The sequence below is a fragment of the Ammodytes marinus genome (assembly GCF_949987685.1).
Source record: "Ammodytes marinus genome assembly, chromosome: 12".
Classification (NCBI taxonomy): Eukaryota; Metazoa; Chordata; class Actinopteri; order Uranoscopiformes; family Ammodytidae; genus Ammodytes; species Ammodytes marinus.
The window spans coordinates 26338377-26361128 of NC_137216.1; the positions used below are offsets into that span (position 1 = coordinate 26338377).

Sequence of the window (22752 nt, forward strand, 5' to 3'; positions counted from 1 at the left end):
CACATAGTAGAACAATGAGACATAATGCATTAAAAAGACGAAAAAGGATTGCGCTAATGAGATTAAAAAGCCCCTTAAGGGCCTGTTTGGGCATCTCACCATGTGGTTACTGCCAACCTCAGAGAAACATGGAGCTTAATCCTGGGGGTCTGGTGAGAAGTGGATTCCTGTGATGACTACATAACAAACAGGGCAGAGAAAGAGACAATTACCAGTAAAAAGTGTTTGGTTGCGTGGTTGCATTAGGCATTAGGCTGTAAACACAAACCATTTGCAGATGCAGCAGCCTGTGTGTGTGTGTGTGTGTGTGTGTGTGTGTGTGTGTGTGTGTGTGTGTGTGTGTGTGTGTGTGTGTGTGTGTGTGTGTGTGTGTGTGTGTGTGTGTGTGTGTGTGTGTGTGTGTGTGTGTGTGTGTGTGTGTGTGTGTGTGTGTGTGTGTGTGTGTGTGTGTGTGTGTGTGTGTGTGTGCACCTCTTATACGCTCAAACCACTTAGGAGTTGTTTGTTGTTTCGCTTGCAACAATTCACATAAAGACTCACTTACTCATACATGAATAATGGAAGTGGATAGTGAAAGTCTCCGAGGGTGGACGCGCATTGCCCAGTCCCACAATGCAATTTGCTGTTTGCTCACAAATGCAAAATCTACAGTTGCACAACACTGCACCTGTTAGTGATGATGCAAATTGACAATGATTAATATGTTTCTTAAACTTGATAGAATGCTCATTTTAAACCATTATGGGGGGGATTTGGGATCCAGCCTTGGGCAAAATAAATAAATTGTCAGGCACCATATCCAACACAACAAGGCCATCTCATGTATGTTACATTATCAGGTCTTTTTGTGCTCTGACAAGCTAAATGGTATGTTTATACCGACGCATAGCAACTCAAGTCAGACAATGCAGATGAGTAGAGAATGTTTTTGCCCTGAATGTGTGTCTAATGGGTTGAAAAATGATTTGTTTACACGTGTAACGTTAGAGACATACTTAGCCGTTCAGTCACAAGTCTGACTTTATATAGTCGCCCGAGGGTATTTGTCAACAGCCCAAAGAAAGGCCCTGATTTTAAATGTGTATGTTTGCATGCGCTGTATTTTCTGTGGCACAGAGAGGAGGAGTATGTAATTTTTGCTTATATTTGAATGTAATTATATATTGTGTGTTGTGTGTGTGTGTGTGTGTGTGTGTGTGTGTGTGTGTGTGTGTGTGTGTGTGTGTGTAATGGGGTGGTGCTGCAGCCCTTGGAGGAAATAACAAAAGGACCAAATGAGAGATTTTTTGTCCATGTTTCGGGAGTGAGTGATGACTTTGGCAGAGACGCTGCAGATAAAACACTTTCGACCGAGCGCCGCGCCAGAACTAAAGGCAAACAGCTGTGCTTCACACTCGCTCTCCTCCACTCACTCTCAACCTCGCTCGCCCACTCTGTCTTTCTCTCTCTCTCCCGCTCCATACCTTTCTACCTATCTGTCTGTCCATTGAAGTATACAAAGTGAATGTAAACTTAGGGACCCACAGTAGCTACCAGTATACAGACCCTAGGCTGTGTATAAACACACGTTTTTTTTTTAAATTTTCCAGTGCACCAACAGTACGGACAGGTAGAAGATCGTGAGGAGATATTCACTGATTTTGAAAAAGCATTATCCAGAATCACTCAGTGCAGCTACATGGCACAACTAGATTGGATTAAGACTAGACACTCGAACGGACCATGTCACTTGTCTGAGTATACATGGCCTTTCGGAAATCGGATAAATGGCTGTCTCCACTATGCTAGGTGTTCTTATCCAACTTCTCTTGTCCGAAGTAGATCGGATAAAGGTGTTTACATGCAGTTTAAAAGTCCTGTTGAAGTCTTATTCGTTTAGTTACCCGATTATGAGTGACTCCACCTTTAATCTCACTCAATGTCTCTTTCCTGACTGACTTTCTTCATCTTGTGTCTCTTTATTTGTCCATGGATTTTAATTTTCTTCTTTGGCCCTTCCTTTGCTAAAATGTAACGTAATGTTGCTTTGGATATTTTTTTGTTGACTGGCGGTTTGTGAACTTGTTTTCAAAAGCGTTTTCTTCTTTCTTTCTCTCCCTCTCTCTCTATTTTCTCCGTCCCCTGCTGTTTTAATGGGTGGGACGTGCCGACATACACACACACACACACACACACACACACACACACACACACACACACACACACACACACACACACACACACACACACACACACACACACACACACACACACACACACACACCATCATCAAATATTATGGCTGGTCTTGATTGAAACTATGCAGCTGAGTGTGTGACTGCATACGGATTTCTTTCTTTTTTATGTTGCCCTTGTTCGAAATTTTCAAGCACAATGGAGGAACAACAGATGAGTTTGAAAATATTCCAATGTTGTGGCAACGTGGCCGAGAGTGTTTGGAGTTTGTTTTCATGTGCTCCTGACTGCATAAAAAATCCAAAGAGCCTTTTATTCTAAGTCATTCAAGCATGAAGTATAACCTCAGAGACTCAAATGAGTTTTCAAAACAGGCCAGGCATGAGGGAATATTAGTCCTGGAGAGATTGCTCTAACCTTTCATGTGGAAGAAAAACATGGTTTAAGCCTAAGAAATAAGAGTGATATATGCAGAGGAGAGGAGAAGAATGGAAAAATGTGGTTGTAACAATTGGCTTTTCTGCGTTCCCAGTTTTGCATTAACATTTCAAATAACCAAAATTTAAGAGCGCATATTTCTCTTCCACCAACATACTGTGGCATGCAGAAGAGAGTTGAGTCAGAGGAACCAACCAGTATTCATGTGATAGTTTGCAACTGGAGCACATTCATTATAGCCACGCGCACAGGCAAGATATACCCCGAAAATATAAACACATTTGTGTTAATTGAAGGTTTTGTTATCTCAGATCTTGAGCATAATTTCTTCACCATTTATTTCTGGTGCATTAAAATACATAAAGTATTTGAACTGTTTACAATACGATCATTAAACCTCACTTCCTTTATCTGAAAAAGTAGAAATACATGGATTTTGCCCCAATATATAAAGCACAATTACAATTTACAGTAACACTAGGTTCATAGTGATGTGTCAAAGTGCAAGAACAGACCATCCATACTGTACACCTACTTTATCATTATACCAACCAACACGCACACACACACACACACACACACACACACACACACGCACACACACGCACACACACACACACACACACACGCACACACACACACACACACACACGCAATGTACATTTTCAAATCACTGAATTCTTGTTGTGACTGCTGTGCTGGTGCTAAAGCAATATTTCCCCCTCGGTCTTGTCTTGCAGGTATGTGTACCACAGCTCCAAGTGGATGGTGGCAGGTAACGCAGACTCCCCGGTGCCTCCGCGGGCCTACATCCACCCTGACTCCCTGGCCTCAGGAGACACCTGGATGAGGCAGGTGGTCAGCTTCGACAAGCTGAAACTCACCAACAATGAGCTGGACGACCAAGGACATGTAAGGGGCCTTTCACCTTCACACCTTGGATACTGGGTACTTGTACATGCTGCAACCACAAACGTTTTGTTATGCAATTTTGTGTGTGTTTGTATATGACTTAAAACAACACATAGATAGTCCATAAAGGTGCTCCGAGGAACTTTGAGTTTTTGTGAATTCTTGCACCCCCTTTGGACAAAAGCAGGTAGTGTTTTTACTACACCAGCTGTAGTTCCTGGGTGAGCGTATACCCATGACGAAGGTATTAAGAAAAACTATGTACAATTATTGTTCTTTGCACTGATGGTCTCGTTTGCTGTTACATGTAATTTATGATCATCAGAGAAAAAATTTGACTGTTTCAGAAATATTGTAACGTTCCTCGTAGCACGTTTGAAGAGCCATAAGAATTTGCGTATACATTCCACGACAAGGGAACAAACATGATAAATTAAACCTTGTGGTCAAAATGTCATTGTCTCTACATCGTAGACCAAAATATTAACAGTTAAAGATACCTAATGCATATCTTAATTTCCCTTTTCAAGTTTTATATCATAATTGGCGCTCACATCTAAAGGCAACATGAGACAATGGGGGATCTTTCTACTGATAATTGATGACCTCAATAGATTATTTTTATTATTATTTTATATTCAATATTTGATTTGTTTCAATGGCGATTGTGGGGTTCACACTTCAAATGAACACATCTTGTGGTTCTTCTGACAGACCAATCAGATTCATCAAAGAAGTTGCTGACCATACATGAAATCCTCTGACAGAGATGATGGCTATTTCAGCTGAAACACTTTATAATATATATACACTCCCCCGTCGCTTCATGGTGCTGTAAAATCCAATGCAGTCTTCGAGGCAGTTTTTGGATAAAGATGTTTCAGATGCGTTCGCTTGAAAGGAAATTTGACACAGTACGTCACGGACTTCATGCTTTCATGGAGCCATGAGAGTTGGCCAGCGTTGATTTTCTTCAAATACTTGACAGTCAGCTCTTCCTCACACTGCCCTATCATACTCTACATACTGTTTCTTTTTCAAGATGGTCGGACTTGACTGAATAGTATTTGGTTTAAGGATTAGCCTGGAGAGACATTCAGAGGTCTAGTATTTGAACCCGTGCCCTTGGTTTTAATATGTAGTATTCATTTCCTTTCACGGCTCTGTAAAGAATTTGGTAATGAAACGGTTTCGTTAAAGGGAGCACTTAATGATTGAATATGATTTGTAGTAAAGCTCCGGCCCCGCCACACTACCGAGCTAAAATTTGAGTCCGACCACAGTCTGCCTGATTTACTGGCTCTCTTGTAGCCAGTCAGTGACAGAGGTGGTGAGCGAGACTAAGCCTCTTATTGGCTCTTGGCTGCTCTAAATGTGTAATGCGGCTTTTCGTAGGTGAAAATATCTAACTGTATTGCAACAAGTAAAACCACAATTTCTTTGATTTACTGCCTTTCCTTATGTATAAGCAGCAAGTGGGCTGCAAGTCAAACAGAGTCCCTCACTTGCCCTTTACACTTCTTTATAGTTTTAAATGGGTTTCCCTGGGAAAGGGACGATATAAGATGGAAGGAAACTGTGCTAGCTTTTGATTGTAACTTTTAATTGGCCCCTTATGTTCAAACCTGCAATGGAGACTTGAGAAAATACTCAGCTAAGCATTAAGATTTATTTTATACCAATTACAAAACGGTACAATAACGATCATTGGTGCAGCAATATTGCAACCCCTGCAGTTTACCGTGCCCAGCATAAAAGCTCTGCTGAATAGTCTGGTCAATTAATAAGTGGATGATAAAAATGGTCGGAAATCTAGTATTAACAAGCTAAAGAGGAAGACATTTTGTCATTTTAGTTCACAGTCCAAATAAACTAGATTTAAACTTCGATGTAAAGATTTTTTCGAAGGAGATCACACAAAATAATTCTTCTAAAATGGCCCTTACAAAAAACATGTACAAAGTAAAACATTTAAAGATCATAAAATTCTGAAAATGGCAACTTTGAGTGAAATCGACCCTCGTAACTCACTGGTCCCTTTTTATAAAATTTTCTGTGACATGTGTTACTCTACTTGTTGAGCATCAATTTCATTTTCATTTAGCCTTTCTCTGGAATTAAAGTAGATTGAGTTAATAGCATAACCAGGTTTCTGTATGAACCACCATCTGCTTTTATTAGCTGATGGGAAGAGTTGGTGAAAAGAGGAGATGATCTGCTCTGTATTTTTTTTCATATCTCATCAGCCGAATGGTTGAACCAGAGGAAGATGGCACTGCGCCTCCTTCCATGCCTGTCAAAGGGCTTTAGAGGAGACTGTTTTGATTGCTGCGGTCTGGGATCCTGTTGAAAAGAGCGCAAGGAGCCGCTACAAATCAATTTCTCCTACTAGCTCGATATTAGTGCGGAGTTGCGATGATTAGAAAAGCGGTGATGTGACGTTCAGTGATGTCTCCATTGCTGGGACAGAATGATGGAATAATTTTTTTTATAATTTTTTTATATATGTTGTGTGTGTATTCACCACATTTATTAGATAGTAGTAAGGACAGTTTGTATTGATTCTTGGACCCCCTTTGGACAAAAGTGGTAGTGTTTTTACCAGGCCATCTGTAGTTCCTGGGTGAGCGTACCCATGAGAAAGGCATTAATAAAAACTATATAAGAATAGCATTCTTTGCCACAAACTGGTCTGGAATTTAAAAAGAAAAGTCAAAAAGCAGTTTCAAAATGTATTTTTTTATTACATTTTTGCTTTTGGCAACATTGGCAACAAACATACATTTTAATTTTATACATACTTTAACTGAAAAACCATCGAGCTGCTTGGTGTTATTTATACACAGAGGATATCATATAGTGTACTACAGGCTAACATAGTCTTTAGTGATGCCTCTTTGCCCAGCTGAACTGGTGATAGCCTCTGTCTTTGTCCTCGTGGGTCCAGATCCCCTTAATACTGTCTCTCTCTCTCGCCTGTCATCTAGTTCCTGTCTGTCTTCCCTGCTCTATGGGAAAACCCAATAAAACGCTCAAGCAGACTGGACTGGACAAAATACTTTTTTTTTGTTGCTTCTCTTTTGTTTCATCCATTCCATCAATGCTGAATAGAATACTATACTCAGAATACTTTTTTATATTGTCTGCTTTGAAGATTGTCCTGTTTATTTCCCTCAATTGAGTGATTCTGGTCTCTCAGATATGACGCGCTGCAGCCATACTATATATAAGGTTACAGCTCTGCTCACATACAGTACAGTCACTCAGTCCCTGTCACTACTGGTGACCTGCAGTCAGAATCCTCATTGGTCTTGGCTGTAACAGGATGTAATTACCCAGGTGAAACGTTAACACTAATTTAACGCAGCCTGTGTGATTTTAATGCTTTGATCACTGATTTTATACGGTGATTAAATCGTTTTGTAACCATGTTAGAAAAATCACTTCAGGGCCACAATGTTGTGTTAAAAATCCTTCGTAAACAAGATCTGATTTCCCGGCGATATATACACGCGACATCTGTTACTGTACATGCGAGACGTGTTGGTGTCTCTCGGGTGCGAATGTTCCGGAGGTTTTTCTAAGAGGGATCAAAAGAGAACGTCATGATACCTAAGCATGGAAGTGAAAACATCTCTCATTTAGCCCTAATTGTGTTTGAGCCTGAAGCAGAGTCAGCTGATGTCCTCTGGCTGCCCTCCCACTGGCTTTAAGTTCTGAGATCAGCGAGTTGCTGTGTGATCCGCTTTGACTTTACATTTCTCCATCACCTCAGGCCGACTGGGGACTGGAAGCATGACTCCTCTGGGCTACGAGAGCAGCTGTACATGTGTGTGTGTGTGTGTGTGTGTGTGTGTGTGTGTGTGTGTGTGTGTGTGTGTGTGTGTGTGTGTATGCTTTTCCAAAAGATTTAAACACCCTACGACGATCTTTCTAATGTTTATGAACCAGTCTGTTTTCCCTCTGGTGATCACAAATGTCCTGTAACAGCAGCTAGTGAAAATAATGCTATTTTTTTAATAGTTATTAATAATGCCTTTGCGCCAGGGCTGAATCCCTGGTAACGCGAAAAAAACTATATACTTGGGGCAGAATGGAAAAGCCTGTCTTTCCCCAACGGTACTACATCAAAGTTGACTTCACAATCATCATATACAGTACCATTCATTACCATTATTTATCTGATATAGTCACATTGATAAAGCACTGGGATTTGTTTGAGCACCTACTAATACAATGGCAGAATAGACAATGAAATCCTGTATCCTCTAAACTGGATACACTTGCGCAATAAATACACAACCAAAGAAAATCCACACAAGCCTGATGTGCAGTCGTTTTATTGGAACATTTGTTTCTGATAGGCCCTTTTGATTCTGCAATTTCCATTTTCTAAAATGCTGTTTCACCAGTTGAAAGAACAGCGGCGCGGAGAAAACAACCCACAACAATTGAAAGTATTTCTTCCCTGCTGATGCATGCAGCCAGGAGGAGACATTTGTTTCTTTGAGGGAAAAAAAAACAAAACAATAAAGTGATAGAGCATAGAGAGACCACCGCTCCACCCACACAGTTTGATCAACATGTGAGCTAAGAAATTAACACTGACACACAGATGGCAACAGCAGTTTTTCAAAATGAGCATTGCAGATTGCACATTACAGCGTGCATGTGTGTGTGTGTATGTACACAGCAGCAGCCCCCAGTTATACAATTGGTGTATGTGTGAGTGTGTGGGATTTGAGGGTCCTGGAACGTTGAAATGTTGTGTTTCCTGATATTGGGAGCAGTTTTTTCTCCCTGCAGCCCCTGGTTTGAAATGACCCCCTCTGTAGCAGCAGTAGAGTTAAGGGGGTATGGGGTGGGGGGGGGGTTTGGCTGTGTTGGGCTGTGTGTCGCTATGGGAAAAGGTTTTCTCACTCTTTAGATTAATCAAGAGCAGACTGGGGCCCTTAGGCTAAAGCATGGGGCCAACACCGTCTGACACCTCTCCACTCTCCTGTGAAATAATCCCAGCGTCATCCGCAGTGTGAACCCGGGTTTCCGCTTTATGTCGCATGCACAGCCCCAATGGAGAATCAGTCCAGCTTAATTGATGTTAAAAAAAGGACTTGCATGTATGGTGTGTTTGCAGAGAGAGAATGGTGAAGTTTTGTAATGAAATGGAAAGTTTGGAGGTGTGTATATATGAAACATGCACACATTGATTTGTGATGTATTTTTTTTATATACTTATGAAGGTCTTTATTTTTTTTCTTGAGTCACTTCCTAACCCATAATACTTTACAACAACATGCGAAATCCTCACTGTAACCTGATCGTACCGTCAGAAATGTTAGATATTTTGTTGCGCAACTTGTCACTGTGCCATGACATGAATATTAAAATCTGTTCTTTCTATGAATTTCAAGTAAAAACAGATGTTTGATTTTGCCTGAAAAGTAATACAAGTTGTCTGTCTTTATAAATATTTCTTTCCCTCGAAATGTCCCCATGTTATTTTGTTATTCAGTTTTTTTCCCAACATTATACCAAATTCACCGTCTTTCCCTTTTATATATTTCCAGATCATCCTTCACTCCATGCACAAGTACCAGCCTCGCGTCCATGTCATCAGAAAGGACTTCAGCAGTGAACTGTCCCCCAACAAGGCCGTGCCCAGCGGGGAGGGAGTCAAGACCTTCAGCTTCCCCGAGACCGTCTTCACCACCGTCACCGCCTACCAGAACCAACAGGTACATGCAGCTCGCATTTCATTTGCTAAAACGGAAAATGGCAGCAGTTAATGAATTGCTCCACAAATCACAGAAAATAGCCATCTTGCAATCTCAAAGATTGAATGCAAAAGTTGTTTTATTGTGCAGTTTCGTTTTGAATCCCTGCCACTTTTCTTGCAAAAAAATTTATTAAATTAGGAGAACGCCTGCTAATTTCACCAAATACCAAAGGTTTCTAAAGCACTTTATAAACAGACTCAAAGAAGTGTATTAGATAAATATGATAAAGTTAAATCAGGGAGGGTATTGGGCCCCTCTTAGGTGGTTCATCTCAAATTGACCATTATTGAACTTACCGAAATGCAACCATATATAATTTACTTCCTAAAACTGACCATTGGAGCTACTTGACAATACTTGCATGGCAGGAGCAAAGGGATGTCTTGGAGCTTTTAATATTACCACAATGTATTGAGAGAAAGCACAGCGATGTCTATCATACTTACTGCAAGGGTTTTGGACAATACATTTTGAGCTGGAATATTCACAAAAACACGTCTCCATGTGCTTGTTGCCTACAGATCACCAGACTAAAGATCGACCGCAACCCGTTCGCCAAAGGATTCCGGGACTCTGGTAGAAACAGGTAAGTTACCACAGCATCTGTTTACAGACAGACAGACAGACAGACAGACAGACAGACAGACAGACAGACAGACACACAGACAGACACACAGACAGACAGACAGACAGACAGACAGACAGACACACAGACACACAGACAGACACACAGACAGACACACAGACAGACAGTTTCATGGTATCTCAAAAAACACACATTTCTTTTCTTTCTTTGTGACACTTAATACAGCAATAATCCTCTGAAGATAGCACTTAGTACCATATGCCGCTCCTAATGAAAACAGCTGCTTTATTCGGTTGCCAAGACAATCTGCAGCCCAGGCCGACAGAGACATTGCGGTGGATGGAGTCACTTGTAAACCGAACCTATATTTATATTCTGTCGTCTTTATTTCAATCATTGTCCGACTCGTCTCATTAACTGGGCTTGAAATGCCGATCTCTCTATCCATGCGTGAAAATGTAGAAAACTATTTCGAAACAATATAATCTGATGAGCGTGAGATTTCAGCAATGTATTCTTGTTTTACCACCACATCACATGGACAGATGTATTTTACATTATCATTGTCACTATCTACAGTCTAAATGCTACAGCCCCTGAGTTCACGCTTACTCAATGTTTTTGAGTTTGCATTGTGGTTAAAAGAGGGGATTTTTTTAATATTTTTTTTTAACGACGTCTGGTTATATAAAATTCTATCACATATTTAGGATCTGCAACAGACTGAAATTGAGCCATTAAAAAGATGTTGAAACAATGGTCACTTTTGCACTTTTGAACCAAATTAAGCCCACTTCAACTGAGATGTCTAGACAATCTTTCTGACCTGCAAATGACCAAATCCAGTGCCTACAGGGCCGTTAACACTCTAGTGCGTGGGAATGTAGAATACCAAAAATACAGACATAAGACTTAGTGAAGGCAAGAAGTCATGCAGCATCAACCATTATAAAAACGTATTTTTTTATGATATGGTCTATCTTAGCCAATCTCGTTTTGTCACACACACACACACACACACACACACACACACACACACACACACACACACACACACACACACACACACACACACACACACACACACACACACACACACACACACACACACACACTATTCAAATAGAGACAGACAGATTCACTGTCAGCTGTTGCATCAGCTGTGTTGTCACTGCTGGTGTGCTGATGCCATCCAGACAGACCTCTCCTATTCACTGTTGATGACACATAATCATAAATCATGTTACTGCTCAACATTTGAGCAATCTAATTATATCATTTAATACTTCAGATTTTGTCTGCTGACGCAAGGCCTCGCTAACTCTTCCAAACATCTCACTCGATTTCAGTTTCCTCCTGTCTTTCCTTCCCTTCTCTTTCCCTCAATCTCTCTCTCTCTCTTTTCTAGATTTTTGTGTGTGTGGGTGTCTCTCTCTCTCTCTCTCTCTCTCTCTCTAAGTCCCTGAATTATCATATACAACATTTGCGGAGGAGTGGAGGAAAGAGAGGGTGGTGTGCTCTGAACCACCAGACCCGTCCGCACATGAAAGCAACCCCCCCCCCACCCCCTCCTTCATCTGGTCTGCATTATTGGCACACAGATATTTCAAGACATCTTTTTCCGTTTTTCAAACAATAGGCCGTTTGATTTATGAACTGGCATTAGAATTTCACAACCCGAAAAGCTACACATGAGAAGATAGCGAATAATGAGATATGTGTCCGGAGAGAGAGAAATAGAGAGAGAGAGAGAGAGAGAGAGAGAGGGAGAGAGAGAGAGAGAGAAAGACAGACAGAGAGAAAATTAATTTTATTTCCACTTAAATTAGACGACCAACTCCAATGTTTGTGGCCCCTAATTTAACTTTGTTGGCTTTGAAATATCAAAGTTTTTAAATATTGTGAATGAGTCTTAATTAAATGAATGGCTAGTTAATCATGATTTCAACACTTGGTATTCAATAACATACATGTGCATTTGGTGTGACAGTTGGGTCAGTCTTTTGGCCTGTCAATCTAACTATAAAAGACACGATCATAGTAATAACTCAGCTTAACTGAATTGCCTTATTAAGCCATAAGTCAAAAGTGAAAGGCTGCAACTTAAAAGTATTGGAAAAAAATAAGCTGCAAAAAGGTTTGTTTTTGTTGGTATCTTCTTAAAACATTGCTCAGTTAAAATGACTAATTGGATACGAGTGACATCATCAAAGAGCGCCCTCCATACGTTTCTTTGGACTGTAGCGGTAAAGTTGACTGAAGCCTTTATGTCGTGGACCATTACCGACTTACTCCACATTGAATTTAAAATTAATAGTGAAGGGCAAAACCTGCACTGCTAATTCTCAAACTAAGCTCCGACTTGTTTTTGCTTTTTCTGACTTTCTTTATAGCATCTTAATATAGAAAATCTTTAATGGCTGGTGTCTGGTTCTTTATGGCCTAGTGGAGAGATACAGCTCATTTGTTGGGTTTTGGTCCCACCAGAAGCAGTAGCAGTGTGTGTGTGTGTGACTGTGTGACTGTATGAATGAGTGCAGTGATGGCGATTAGCATGGCGCAGCACTAACGAGCTGCCCGCGCCAAGGGAGTAAGTGGCCCTAAAATAACATGGCGACGGGCGCTAGTTTTCTCCCGGGACGCGCTAGGGAAGTAAATCAGGGCAGGAAGGAGAACCGTGTACAGATTCAAGATGAAACGTCACCCAGATTTATGTGCACAGTAAAAACCTGCTCCATTTTAATGGCTCCAGTTTCCGCGGAGCAGGACTCTAGTTTCTCCCTCTCTCTCTCTTTTTATCTCCCTCTCTCTCTCTCCCTCTCTCTCTCTCTCTCTCTCTCCCTCTCTCTCTCTCTCTCTCTCTCTCTCTCTCTCTCTCTCTCTCTCTCTCTCTCTCTCTCTCTCGCTCATTCACACACACAAATATTTGCCAATATCACTTCCCCTCCCCACTCAATAAAAATGTCTGTAAGTCATCCATATTCATCTCACTCCTTCCTTCTCCAGTCATGAATTAAGACACACAGACATATGTCATTGTATTGTATCCTTAAATTAATATTAAGATAACTTTTGTTTCCTTTGCACTCTGCAAAAAAACATATGTATCTGTGTTGTTCTGTTGTTACCGTTATTGTTTAACGTTACAGTTTTAAAAATGAAATAAGATTGAAGTGTGAAAACAAACGAGTAATGCAGGATTCATAAATATTAAGATTGGAGGACGTCTAGTTTCCTCTAAAAATGTCATCTTACGTACAAACACCTCCTCCCCTCAATTGCATTCTCTCCCGTGGCCCTAATTCTCTTCCATAGAGAGATATTTGGGCAGAGAACTCCGCAGCTGAAGGTGCTTGTCATCTTTTGGAAAATGTAGTGATGCGCCGACTTGCCAAAACACCTCAGACTGTGATCATGCTCATAGGGGGATTAGCTGATCGTACCAGATATAAGCAAGGGTCTGACCATTTAAGGCTTTTAAAAGGAGCAATACAACTTTTTTTTTTTAAATCAATCAAAATCGAATCTAGGACCAATAATAATAAGCTCTACGTCTCACTTTTCACCAGACTCTCTGTGTTTATGTCATCTGGTCAACACACTATTTTCCCCTGTCTATTTTTTTCTTCTATGCTGCTGGTTTTTGTGTGTGTGTGTGTGTGTGTGTGTGTGTGTGTTTCTGAAATCTCTCTGTGTGTTGTCAGGACTGGCCTGGAGGCGATCATGGAGACCTATGCTTTCTGGAGACCTCCCGTGAGGACCCTGACGTTTGAAGACTTCACCAACATGCAGAAGCAGCAAGGTGTGTGTGAAGACGGCATGTCAAAAATACACAGACAAATCTACCTCTTGAAAATCCCCCCCTCAGTCTATCCCTGGGCTTTTTGTCCTCAAACAGAAACACCAGAGACCACCAAGAAACTGACATTAGATCAGAAAAAAAAAACATTGTTTAAAGGATTTCTCAGATTACATTGGACTCTAGTTGGGATCTTTTGCTGTGTACTGAAAAGTATGGAAGTTATCTTAATTTTGCATGGGTTCTTCTGAATCCTTAGCGAGATACAATACAATAACACAGCACTCACTTTAATGTGAATGTGCTAAGCTGTTGGCACAAAACAAGCAATGGTTATTCCTTTTGATTAATCCATACAACTAGTAGTACAAAGGTATGCTTCAAATTGCTGCTATTTACACAACATAAACAGTGGTTTTGTTTTGCAAAGGCACAGTTACTACAAACTCAAAAAGCTGTGAGTAATGCACTGCACACTATACAGTAGTAATTAGCGTGACCTTGGTGGATGTGCTTTCCCCCAACCTGAGCTCTCTCTCTCTCTCTCTCTCTCTCTCTCTCTCTCTCTCTCTCTCTCTCTCTCTCTCTCTCTGCATACTTTCCCTGCATATATCACCGCACACTGCATCAGCTATGGTTGTCCTTCAGCTGAGCTTGGCCATACGCTGCTCCTCTGGCAGGTGGGGCCCGCATCTGCTGAACTTTTCACATCACACGCAGCATGCAGGCAACCCCCTTGAAAAATACAGTAAAAAAAATAAACCGTTAAACAAAAACACTGTGGCTTCTTTGGACGGCCAGCTCCACCACGACACAAGTTAGCGTCATGTCACTCGGGCCACCTCCCTTTGACAATATAGGCTCCAGCGCCCGGCAACAAGGGCTGAGTCATGGCTCATATTAAGGGCCGGGGTCGCTGTTGTTTCCACGCCGACCGTATCTCGGTTACCTCTGGAGGGTCAGCATGACGTGACATGCTTTATATTTTGTCTGAGCTTTGTTATCATTAAAACTTCTCCAGAGTGATTAGGATTTAATCAAAGTCCTCGCGTCGCCAGTGAACCCTGTATCACCCTGAGAGGACACTGGTGTGCATAAGCAGTGTGTGTGTGTGTGTGTGTGTGTGTGTGTCTGTGTGTCTGTGTGTGTGTGTCTCTCTGTTTGCCGTTGCCTTTATGGCACCAAACACCCTTTTCCCCTTCAAGCAATCAACCATTCTCCCTCGGCACCGAAGCACCTCGAGCCTTCTAACCAGAGGAAAACATGACATCACCAAACTATTGCTCTCTCATTTTTCCTCACACTGTACACATATACCTTGCTTTCTCTCTCTCTCTCTCTCTCGCTCTCTCCCCGTCTCTCTCTCTCTTTCTTCCCTCAAGCCCTCCCTCTCTCATCTTCTCGAGCAGAGCAGAGCGCTGCAGCGATATTATCGAAGGCATATGGTGCAAAATCAGAACACTAGCCAAGCAAGTCCTGGATTATTTAGTTATGCCTTCTCCTCATTCTCGGTTCAAGCTGGATTTCTCCAACAGCAAGATGAACCCCGGCCAAATTCTCATTAATAGAGAAATATGCAATTGATATCCCACAGATATCATTTCACTCTGATGGGCTCGACTTAGCGGATACAATATGTGCCAACAATGTTATATATATTTTTATACATATATATGCTCAACTTTTGCCTTCAGTTCAATCAGTACAGTACATATCTAAATTCACAGTCTGTGGCTTTTTATTGAAGAAAGGACCGGCGATGTGGGGCGGCTCTGTTGACCAGACACGGTCAAAACTGAATCCATATTTATTACAGGCAATTTGCTTTACAATATGGTTCATGCTCTCGTATCCAGCCGTTATAAAGAGTGAGGCAAAGGGTTACTATGCGAGTAGGAGTTTTAAAAAAGTCCATGTGGATCAACACGGTTATATGTTAAATGTGCGACAGGTGAACTCCTGATGTAACTTACTGCTTCATTGATTTCCATTGGGCGATTCGATAACCACTGCAAATGCTCAAACCTCCATCCCGATGATGAGGAATTTGGACAGAAATTTGATTGTGCTCAAGAGAAGATTCCGTGGTTCATTCCGTCGTCATACAAGATTACAATTAGGAAGATAATCCGTCTTAAAAGGAAAGCATTTATAGCAGCTGTGGAAAGCATTTGTGCTGCCACGGCCACAGGGCAGAGAGGATGTGGACGTCTGGCATTGAGACACTAAATACTAATACCTCCCCACAGGGAAAGGCTGTTTGTTGCTTGCTCCGCTCCACAGGGAGGTCAGAGGTAGGCAGGCAAAGGATTGGGTTCACTCTGACATCATATCATGTTGTCAAGAAGAAAAAAAAGGTTTTTGACATGTGTTTTAATATGGCGGCCAAACCACTTTTCTTAGCTATTTGAATGTAGGAACAAAAAAATCCATAAGGAGATCATATAACTTAACTCTAATATGACGAACAAAGACAGAATCATATGCTCCAGTTTGTTTGATTGATTTCACCCTGAATCTGAAAGATGAACACACATGATGTTGTCACAGGTATGAGTTACGGACTTTTCAAAGCAACTATCTTCCCTAGATTTTTTTGAGTTTTGGGCCAACAAAAAACTTGAGCCAACTAATTTATCTTTTGTTGAGATAACATATATCATTCACATGTAATGCAACTTCCACATTTTGAGTTGCACCGACTCACACACACTCAACTCTGAGCTCGCAGTTGATGTGTGCTTTGTTAAATTACACTGTGTTTAACTCTCTACATCCGTCACTACCACTTTTGTCCAAAGGTGCTGCTTGAATCAACTCAAACTTAAAGTTCCTCATATTCACTTTAAGTGCTCTTGAAGATGAAGTCACCTGTCAAATGGCCCTGTATTTACCTCTCTTTCTATCTTGTCTATTCCAGGTGGCAGCACAGGCACTTCTCCCACCACCTCCAGCACGGGGACCCCCTCCCCGTCTGGAGCGGCCCACCTGCTGTCTCCCTCCTGCTCCCCTCCCACCTTCCACCTGGCCCCCAACACCTTCAACGTGGGCTGCAGGGAGAGCCAGCTGTGTAACCTGGGCCTGTCTGAATACCCGGCCTGCGCTCGCTCCAACATGGCCGCCTTGCAGGGCTACGGGGGCCTAGCCGACAGTTCCTACGGACGCCTCCAGGCTGCGGGGGGCTCTGTGGGCTCCGCTCAACCCAACGAATCCTTCCTGCCGCAGAGGACTTCCTCTTTGATGCAGGGCGGCTCTCACGTCGGCGGTGGTAGTGGCGGTGCATCCGGAGCCAAAATGGACGCCTACGGTGGTCAGCTGGGCTCCTTCCCGGCCTCGCAGCTTCAGTACGTGATGCAGGCGGGTGGCGGCGGCTCTGGCTCTGGCTCGTCCTCTTCATCGGGGTCGTCCCAGTCCTCCGCTCACATGTTCAGCGGGGGCCACCACCACGTGCAGCAGGGCTCCTACGCCAACGCCTTCTCACTGCACAACCCTTACAACCTGTACGGATACAACTTCCCCACCTCTCCCCGCCTGGCAGCCAGCCCCGAGAAGCCCCAGGGAGGCCTGCTGTGCTCCTCCTCTCCGGCCGGGGCCTTCGCAGAGCGCCAGTACCTGTCCAACGGAGGCATGGACACTATGCACATGATCGGCAACACCGGCGGAGGCCAGCAGGGCGGCGGCGGTGGCCCCTGCGACGGACGCCAATACGGCTCGTCCTCTCAGATGTCGATGCACATGGTGTAAAAGGAACTGGGATCCGACCTCACAAAGCCCCAATGTGTTTCTTAAAGTCTTTCAGCTGAGAAGTTATATCTTTAATCTATGGACCCGGTTTGGTGTTGATGTTGAACCGGTGTTTTTGATGTACCGAGGTACAAAACACACCTTTCAGAAAAAGGATGTCTTCTCCTGTTTGTTTTGTTTTGTTTTGTTTTTAAAGACACTCCACCACTTACAATTCATTATAGGGGTCAAAACTATTATTTATAATCTTTGTATTAATAATATGCAAAAATTGGAAGAGAAACATGGCTCTCATACAAACCCAGATTGTAATAAGAAGGAGATTAAGTACGTAGGGGCGCACACGCTCTGGTTTCAGAAGGGATTATCAGTTGTGAATGTGTTAAGGTGCAATAGTAGCAACACAAGTGACTCATTCTTGATTTATTGGGGACTCTAAGGCCCATCCTGTCAACATGACATCATGTATCCAAAGAATCTTCACTGTGCTCCACAAGTCTTTTTGACTTTGCGCAGCAATCGTTTATAGAAAATGTCAAGTAGGTCAGTGGTCCGTCATCATGACCTGAAAGTTTTTTGGCTGCAATGGAAGGTGTACAACCGGACAAGAACCCCCCCGCTCCCCCTCCCCTCCCCCGAGTGACTCACTGCTCCAGTAATAGCAGGAGATATTAAGTATCTGGACGCTGTGCCAAACAGGGTGAACACAACATGTGGACGCAGTAGAATCCAAGAACTCTAGGTCGGGTTAACTGAGGAACTCTTATTCCTTGGAAACCCCCCCCCCCCTCCCCCCAAGCAGTTCAGGATTCCACCACACGATCACTTCATCAACCGGTTATCCTCATAAGACTGGAATGGCTTCACTATGTTTGAGTGGATTACGTTTTTAAGCATATTATATATATATAAAAGATGGCGAATGCAATCAATAACATAAGCTTCAAAGTTGTTTGTGTGAAAAAAAGTTATAAAAGAAGCAATAGCAAAAGCAGAGTAATTAAAGTATGTTTTGGTGTGTTGTTGTAGAGATGTGTATTTAAGTGCTGAGCAATATAGCAATTTTACAGGCCAATCTGTTCTGAGAAATGTGTGAAAAAAGGGAAATAGCAAAGTGATTCTTTTTTGAGGCATTTAAAAAAAAATGTAAATACAGGTGCCAAGCACGTAAAAAAAGCTCAATAAACGTTTTAATTCATGTAACATGCTTTTGATTTCTTCCTCTTTCATTGGCAGTTGGTTTTTCAAAATAAAACGGGTATTTGGGACAAACAGTCTGCGGAAAAAATTGAGAACATGACGTGTTTTCAAACTCAAAGACTGGGAAAAGATGTTTTTATTTGTAATACGCGATGAAAGAAATGAGGAGTTAGCTCATAAAAAAAGTAATTGGAAGCACATAAGCAAAACAAATTATATTGTTACAAGGCAATCAACATAATACTTTTATACACTGGATGTTCTATGTCACAACTATTCACGTATTAACTATTGGACATGACTGATAAATTTGTATTTTAAAAACATGGCCCTTTTGAAAATGGATTGTATCAGTCATTCAAAGCCTTTAGCAACAAATGACATGATTATTAATAACACAAGAGAGTGTTTTCTGCGCTTATAAAACACACACACACACACACACACACACACACACACACACACATCTGCTCCGCACCACATCACAGGCCCGAGCTTCAAACGCTGACGCAATGCATCGATCATAAACCAAACTGAAAGAAAAAGACCCAAAAAAAGACAAATCCATTCCCTGCTGGTTCTGCTTATTATAGGAGAACGAAGAATCAAGCTCTTTGTGCCAACCACACATGGATATGGCACCTGTTTAAAGAGACAGAGAAATCCCCTCCTAATCATTCCAAAGGTCCAAGTAGTGGGGTGGGGAGGGGGGGGGGACATACGGCATTTTGGGATCATTACCGTGCTTTGTGGTTACATAGGCACAGACTCCAGGGGGATTTAGCCCGGGCCAATCAGCATCTATTACACGGATGTCTTGTGAGCGGCTCTCCCCAATCACTTCCTATCATATGCACTGCGCTAGCCATGAAATATCATATCTGGACCATCATCAGAAAAATGAATGGGGGGTTGCAGGCAAAGACTGTGTGAGAGACAGCAACCCCGCTATTGGAAACACCTGTTTTTTCCAAGCATGACTTCAAATAATGAGCCCTATGTGATGTACCGGAGAGAAGCGCTCGCATGATTTCACATTTTGGCTCAGTTCCACCTATCTGGACATTATTTTCCAATAATTATTCACCTTATTTGTCTGATATATAGTACACCCCCCACTCTCCCTCTCTCTCTCTCTCTTGCTCCAGCAACCATTTAAAATCAACCTGTCCCCTTAAGTCTTCACCGCAAATTTACCTCAGGGCCTTGTCGAAATTAGGAGATGTATTTTATAAAGTGGAGCAGTGCACTTGGGGTTCCACACACAGTGCAGTCAGCATGACATAATGCACAGCAGGTCTGTTTTTATACCGTAAACTATCCATCAGGTCCTTAAGTGGAAAAGAATGGCTTGAGCTTGAGTAACAGCCGCTTCTCTCTTCCTTTTCATCGTGGCGTCTTTCATTAGGGAGAAAGTATGCAAACGATGATCCCCCCCAGATTGATTAAGTGCGTCCAGCGGGCTCGCCATAAAACATGAAACTGGAACAATTGGGAGATACAGGACCGGGTATTTTAAAGGTGCACTATGCAGTTTCAGGGTATAGGGAATTGTTTACATTTGCAGAGCCTGCAGTAAGCTTACAAAACATATATTACACTACATGTAATTCTTAGAATTTACTAATTCTACCATCATAGATCAAAACTAAATTATTTTGAAGAGCTTGGAACCAAACGTAAGACTAGAATATGTTTGTACACAAACCTCCGGGCCCTGTTGCTGTAAACAACAACAGCGAAACTGTAACTGTTCAGGAAGCATTCTAACTTCAAACAGTGTTCCAGAGATACAATTTTCCTGTGAGGAAAGTTTGTTTTATCAGATATGATGAGAGAAGACCTTAGAAAATGTTCACTTCTCCGACACACCCAAAGTTACACAGTGCACCTTTAACGTCATCCTCTGACAGAGATGAGAGGAGATCTGGTGACTAATCTGCCGCTTTGAGCCCCATTTTGAGTGACAGCACGCGGACTGGAGGGTGTCCCATAATCCCCGGTGTCTCAGCCATTGATCTCTCCCTCCGAACACATTTCAGACATTTTAACAGACTCACAATCACTCTCCCGGGAACTCTACGGGATGGGATTCTAGCTAAGAGGGGGAGGGGGGCCTGAGTGACCACATTCAAAAGAATGAGGGGAAAAAAAACTTGGTCTAATTTATTGGATCTGAGGGTCTGGTTTTGATAAGACACAGTGTGAGTTTATATCAGACACTCCAATCAGAACATTTCCTGGTAAGCTATTGCCCTCTTGTGTTTATTCCTCGGGATTCCTGGAATGGACTCATCTTCACAGTGAATTATTGCTGACAGCAGACGTAGACCCACTTTTCTGAGGTGTTACGGTGCGCCGGACATGTGTATTGAGGCGCTAAATCACTGCTCACTCACAAAGGGCTCTCGCATACCTAAAGCCGCCGTTACGCCAGTGTGTATGTTTTTTTTCTTCCTCTTCTTTACAAAACATCTTGAACCTATTTTGGGATTGACAAAGCCATGATACAGATGTCAGGCTTAAAAAAAGAAACATACAGACTCTGGTGATGTGGCCGGTGTTTTTGAACTGATCTCTGAAGGCAAGTTGGGTATCTTTTAAAAAAAGCACAAAGTAAAAAACTACACAAGTTGTAAGAGACTAATGATCCAATCATAAATGAGGATTAATACTATGTGTAACTACTATATACTATATGAGGTATACTGCATGTGACACATATCGGTGCATATCATGTAATGTCTCCCAATATGACTGGCAGGCCCCCCTCTCTGCTGATAGAAACACAATTATATTGTCAAAATCATGGTTTTATTAAAAAATCAGAAGATAGTTTGAGTAATGTTAAGATCACAACGTATTAGACTGAATTAATGCTTCAGGTCAAGATTACAAACAAACCTGGTATATGGAATGATAACACACATATGACTATATTTTGATATATTATGTGACGAATGGTGCGTTCACACCCAACGCAATGCACCAAATCGGCATATTTTCATTGGAAATCGTTGGTTTAGGCGCGATTAAGCTTTTGATGCGATGAAGCTGCACCATGGGAGCATTTTCCGCAATGAAATCGCATCGAACGTGTGTATCGCTTCATTGCGTGAAGTTGAAAATATTAATATTTTCAATGTGAACCATGACGCCTAGCCACGATAGCCAATCAGCTTAGAGATTGACTTGACGTCAGCCAATCAGCTTGGAGATTGACCTGGCGTCACTAACATCGGCACGGTCTGAGGACAGTGTGCACAGATGCTGAGAAACACGGAGGAGAAAAATGTCTTTGCGGGCAGCCGGTGCTGTATGACAGCCGCTCGGGGTTCTACAAGAAGGTGCAGACGTGGGGAGAGTGAGCGAGGAGATTGGGCTTCCTGGTTAATTCAGTGAATATGCTGTGTTTTAGCCGATAAACCAAGTTAGCCGTTATGATCCGTCTGTTTTCTAGTCTTGTCTTGGTATGTTTCCCTGTGTTTCCTGTTTTACTTTGGTATCTTTGTCTTGTGTTTCCCCACGTCCTGTCAAGTTTCCCTCCTGTTTGGTTGCTGGCCATGTGTTTCACCTGTGCCTCGTTTTCTCCCGTCTTTCCTATTTAAGTCCATGTCTTCCCTTTGTTCTGATCTTAGCATTGTAGAGTTGGTGGGTTTCCATGTGTTCCTTGATTCTAGAGTTGTGTTGGGTTAATGAATCGTTATATCCTCATGCCGTCTGCATCTGGGTTCTTCACCTGATGCTAGCAACCTCCACCTAACATTATCGCCGGTTAGCAGTAGTAAACTCACCTGGTTTTGTGCGACTCTGGAGTATATTTTGATGGCTAAGTCCATGTGGATTTTCACAACAAGTACAGCAAAGCAACGTTCATCTCCACCAGCCCCGGCCCCCTGTCAAGGCCAGGTAGGGGAATGTCTGCCTTTATTTTGTGCCGCTGCGCACACAATGGTGGTGTTAATGTGTTTGGTATGTTGCTGCCTTGCTGTTAATTGTGTGTATGTCTGAGCGGCGTGAATCTGTATGCAATGCTGTTTTCAGTTGCTTTTTATTTGTCTTTTGGCACAGTTGTTGGCCGTGTTGTTGTTGTTTTTTGTGCCGGGTCTGATCACATCCAT

At 42.3% G+C, this 22752-nt stretch overlaps 1 protein-coding gene across 1 annotated transcript in view; it reads left to right on the plus strand.

Moving 5' to 3' along the window:
• The window catches only part of tbx15 (T-box transcription factor 15), a 35127-nt gene extending 16503 nt beyond the window's left edge, over positions 1-18624 (plus strand). Inside the window, exons 4-8 of the mRNA XM_080037666.1 lie at positions 3354-3525; positions 9093-9260; positions 9824-9888; positions 13593-13690; positions 16608-18624. Of these exons, the coding sequence (XP_079893792.1) occupies positions 3354-3525; positions 9093-9260; positions 9824-9888; positions 13593-13690; positions 16608-17431 (1327 nt within the window). The 3' untranslated portion in view covers positions 17432-18624. The remainder of the gene's footprint in view (positions 1-3353; positions 3526-9092; positions 9261-9823; positions 9889-13592; positions 13691-16607) is intronic.
• The last annotated feature ends 4128 nt before the right edge of the window (positions 18625-22752 follow it).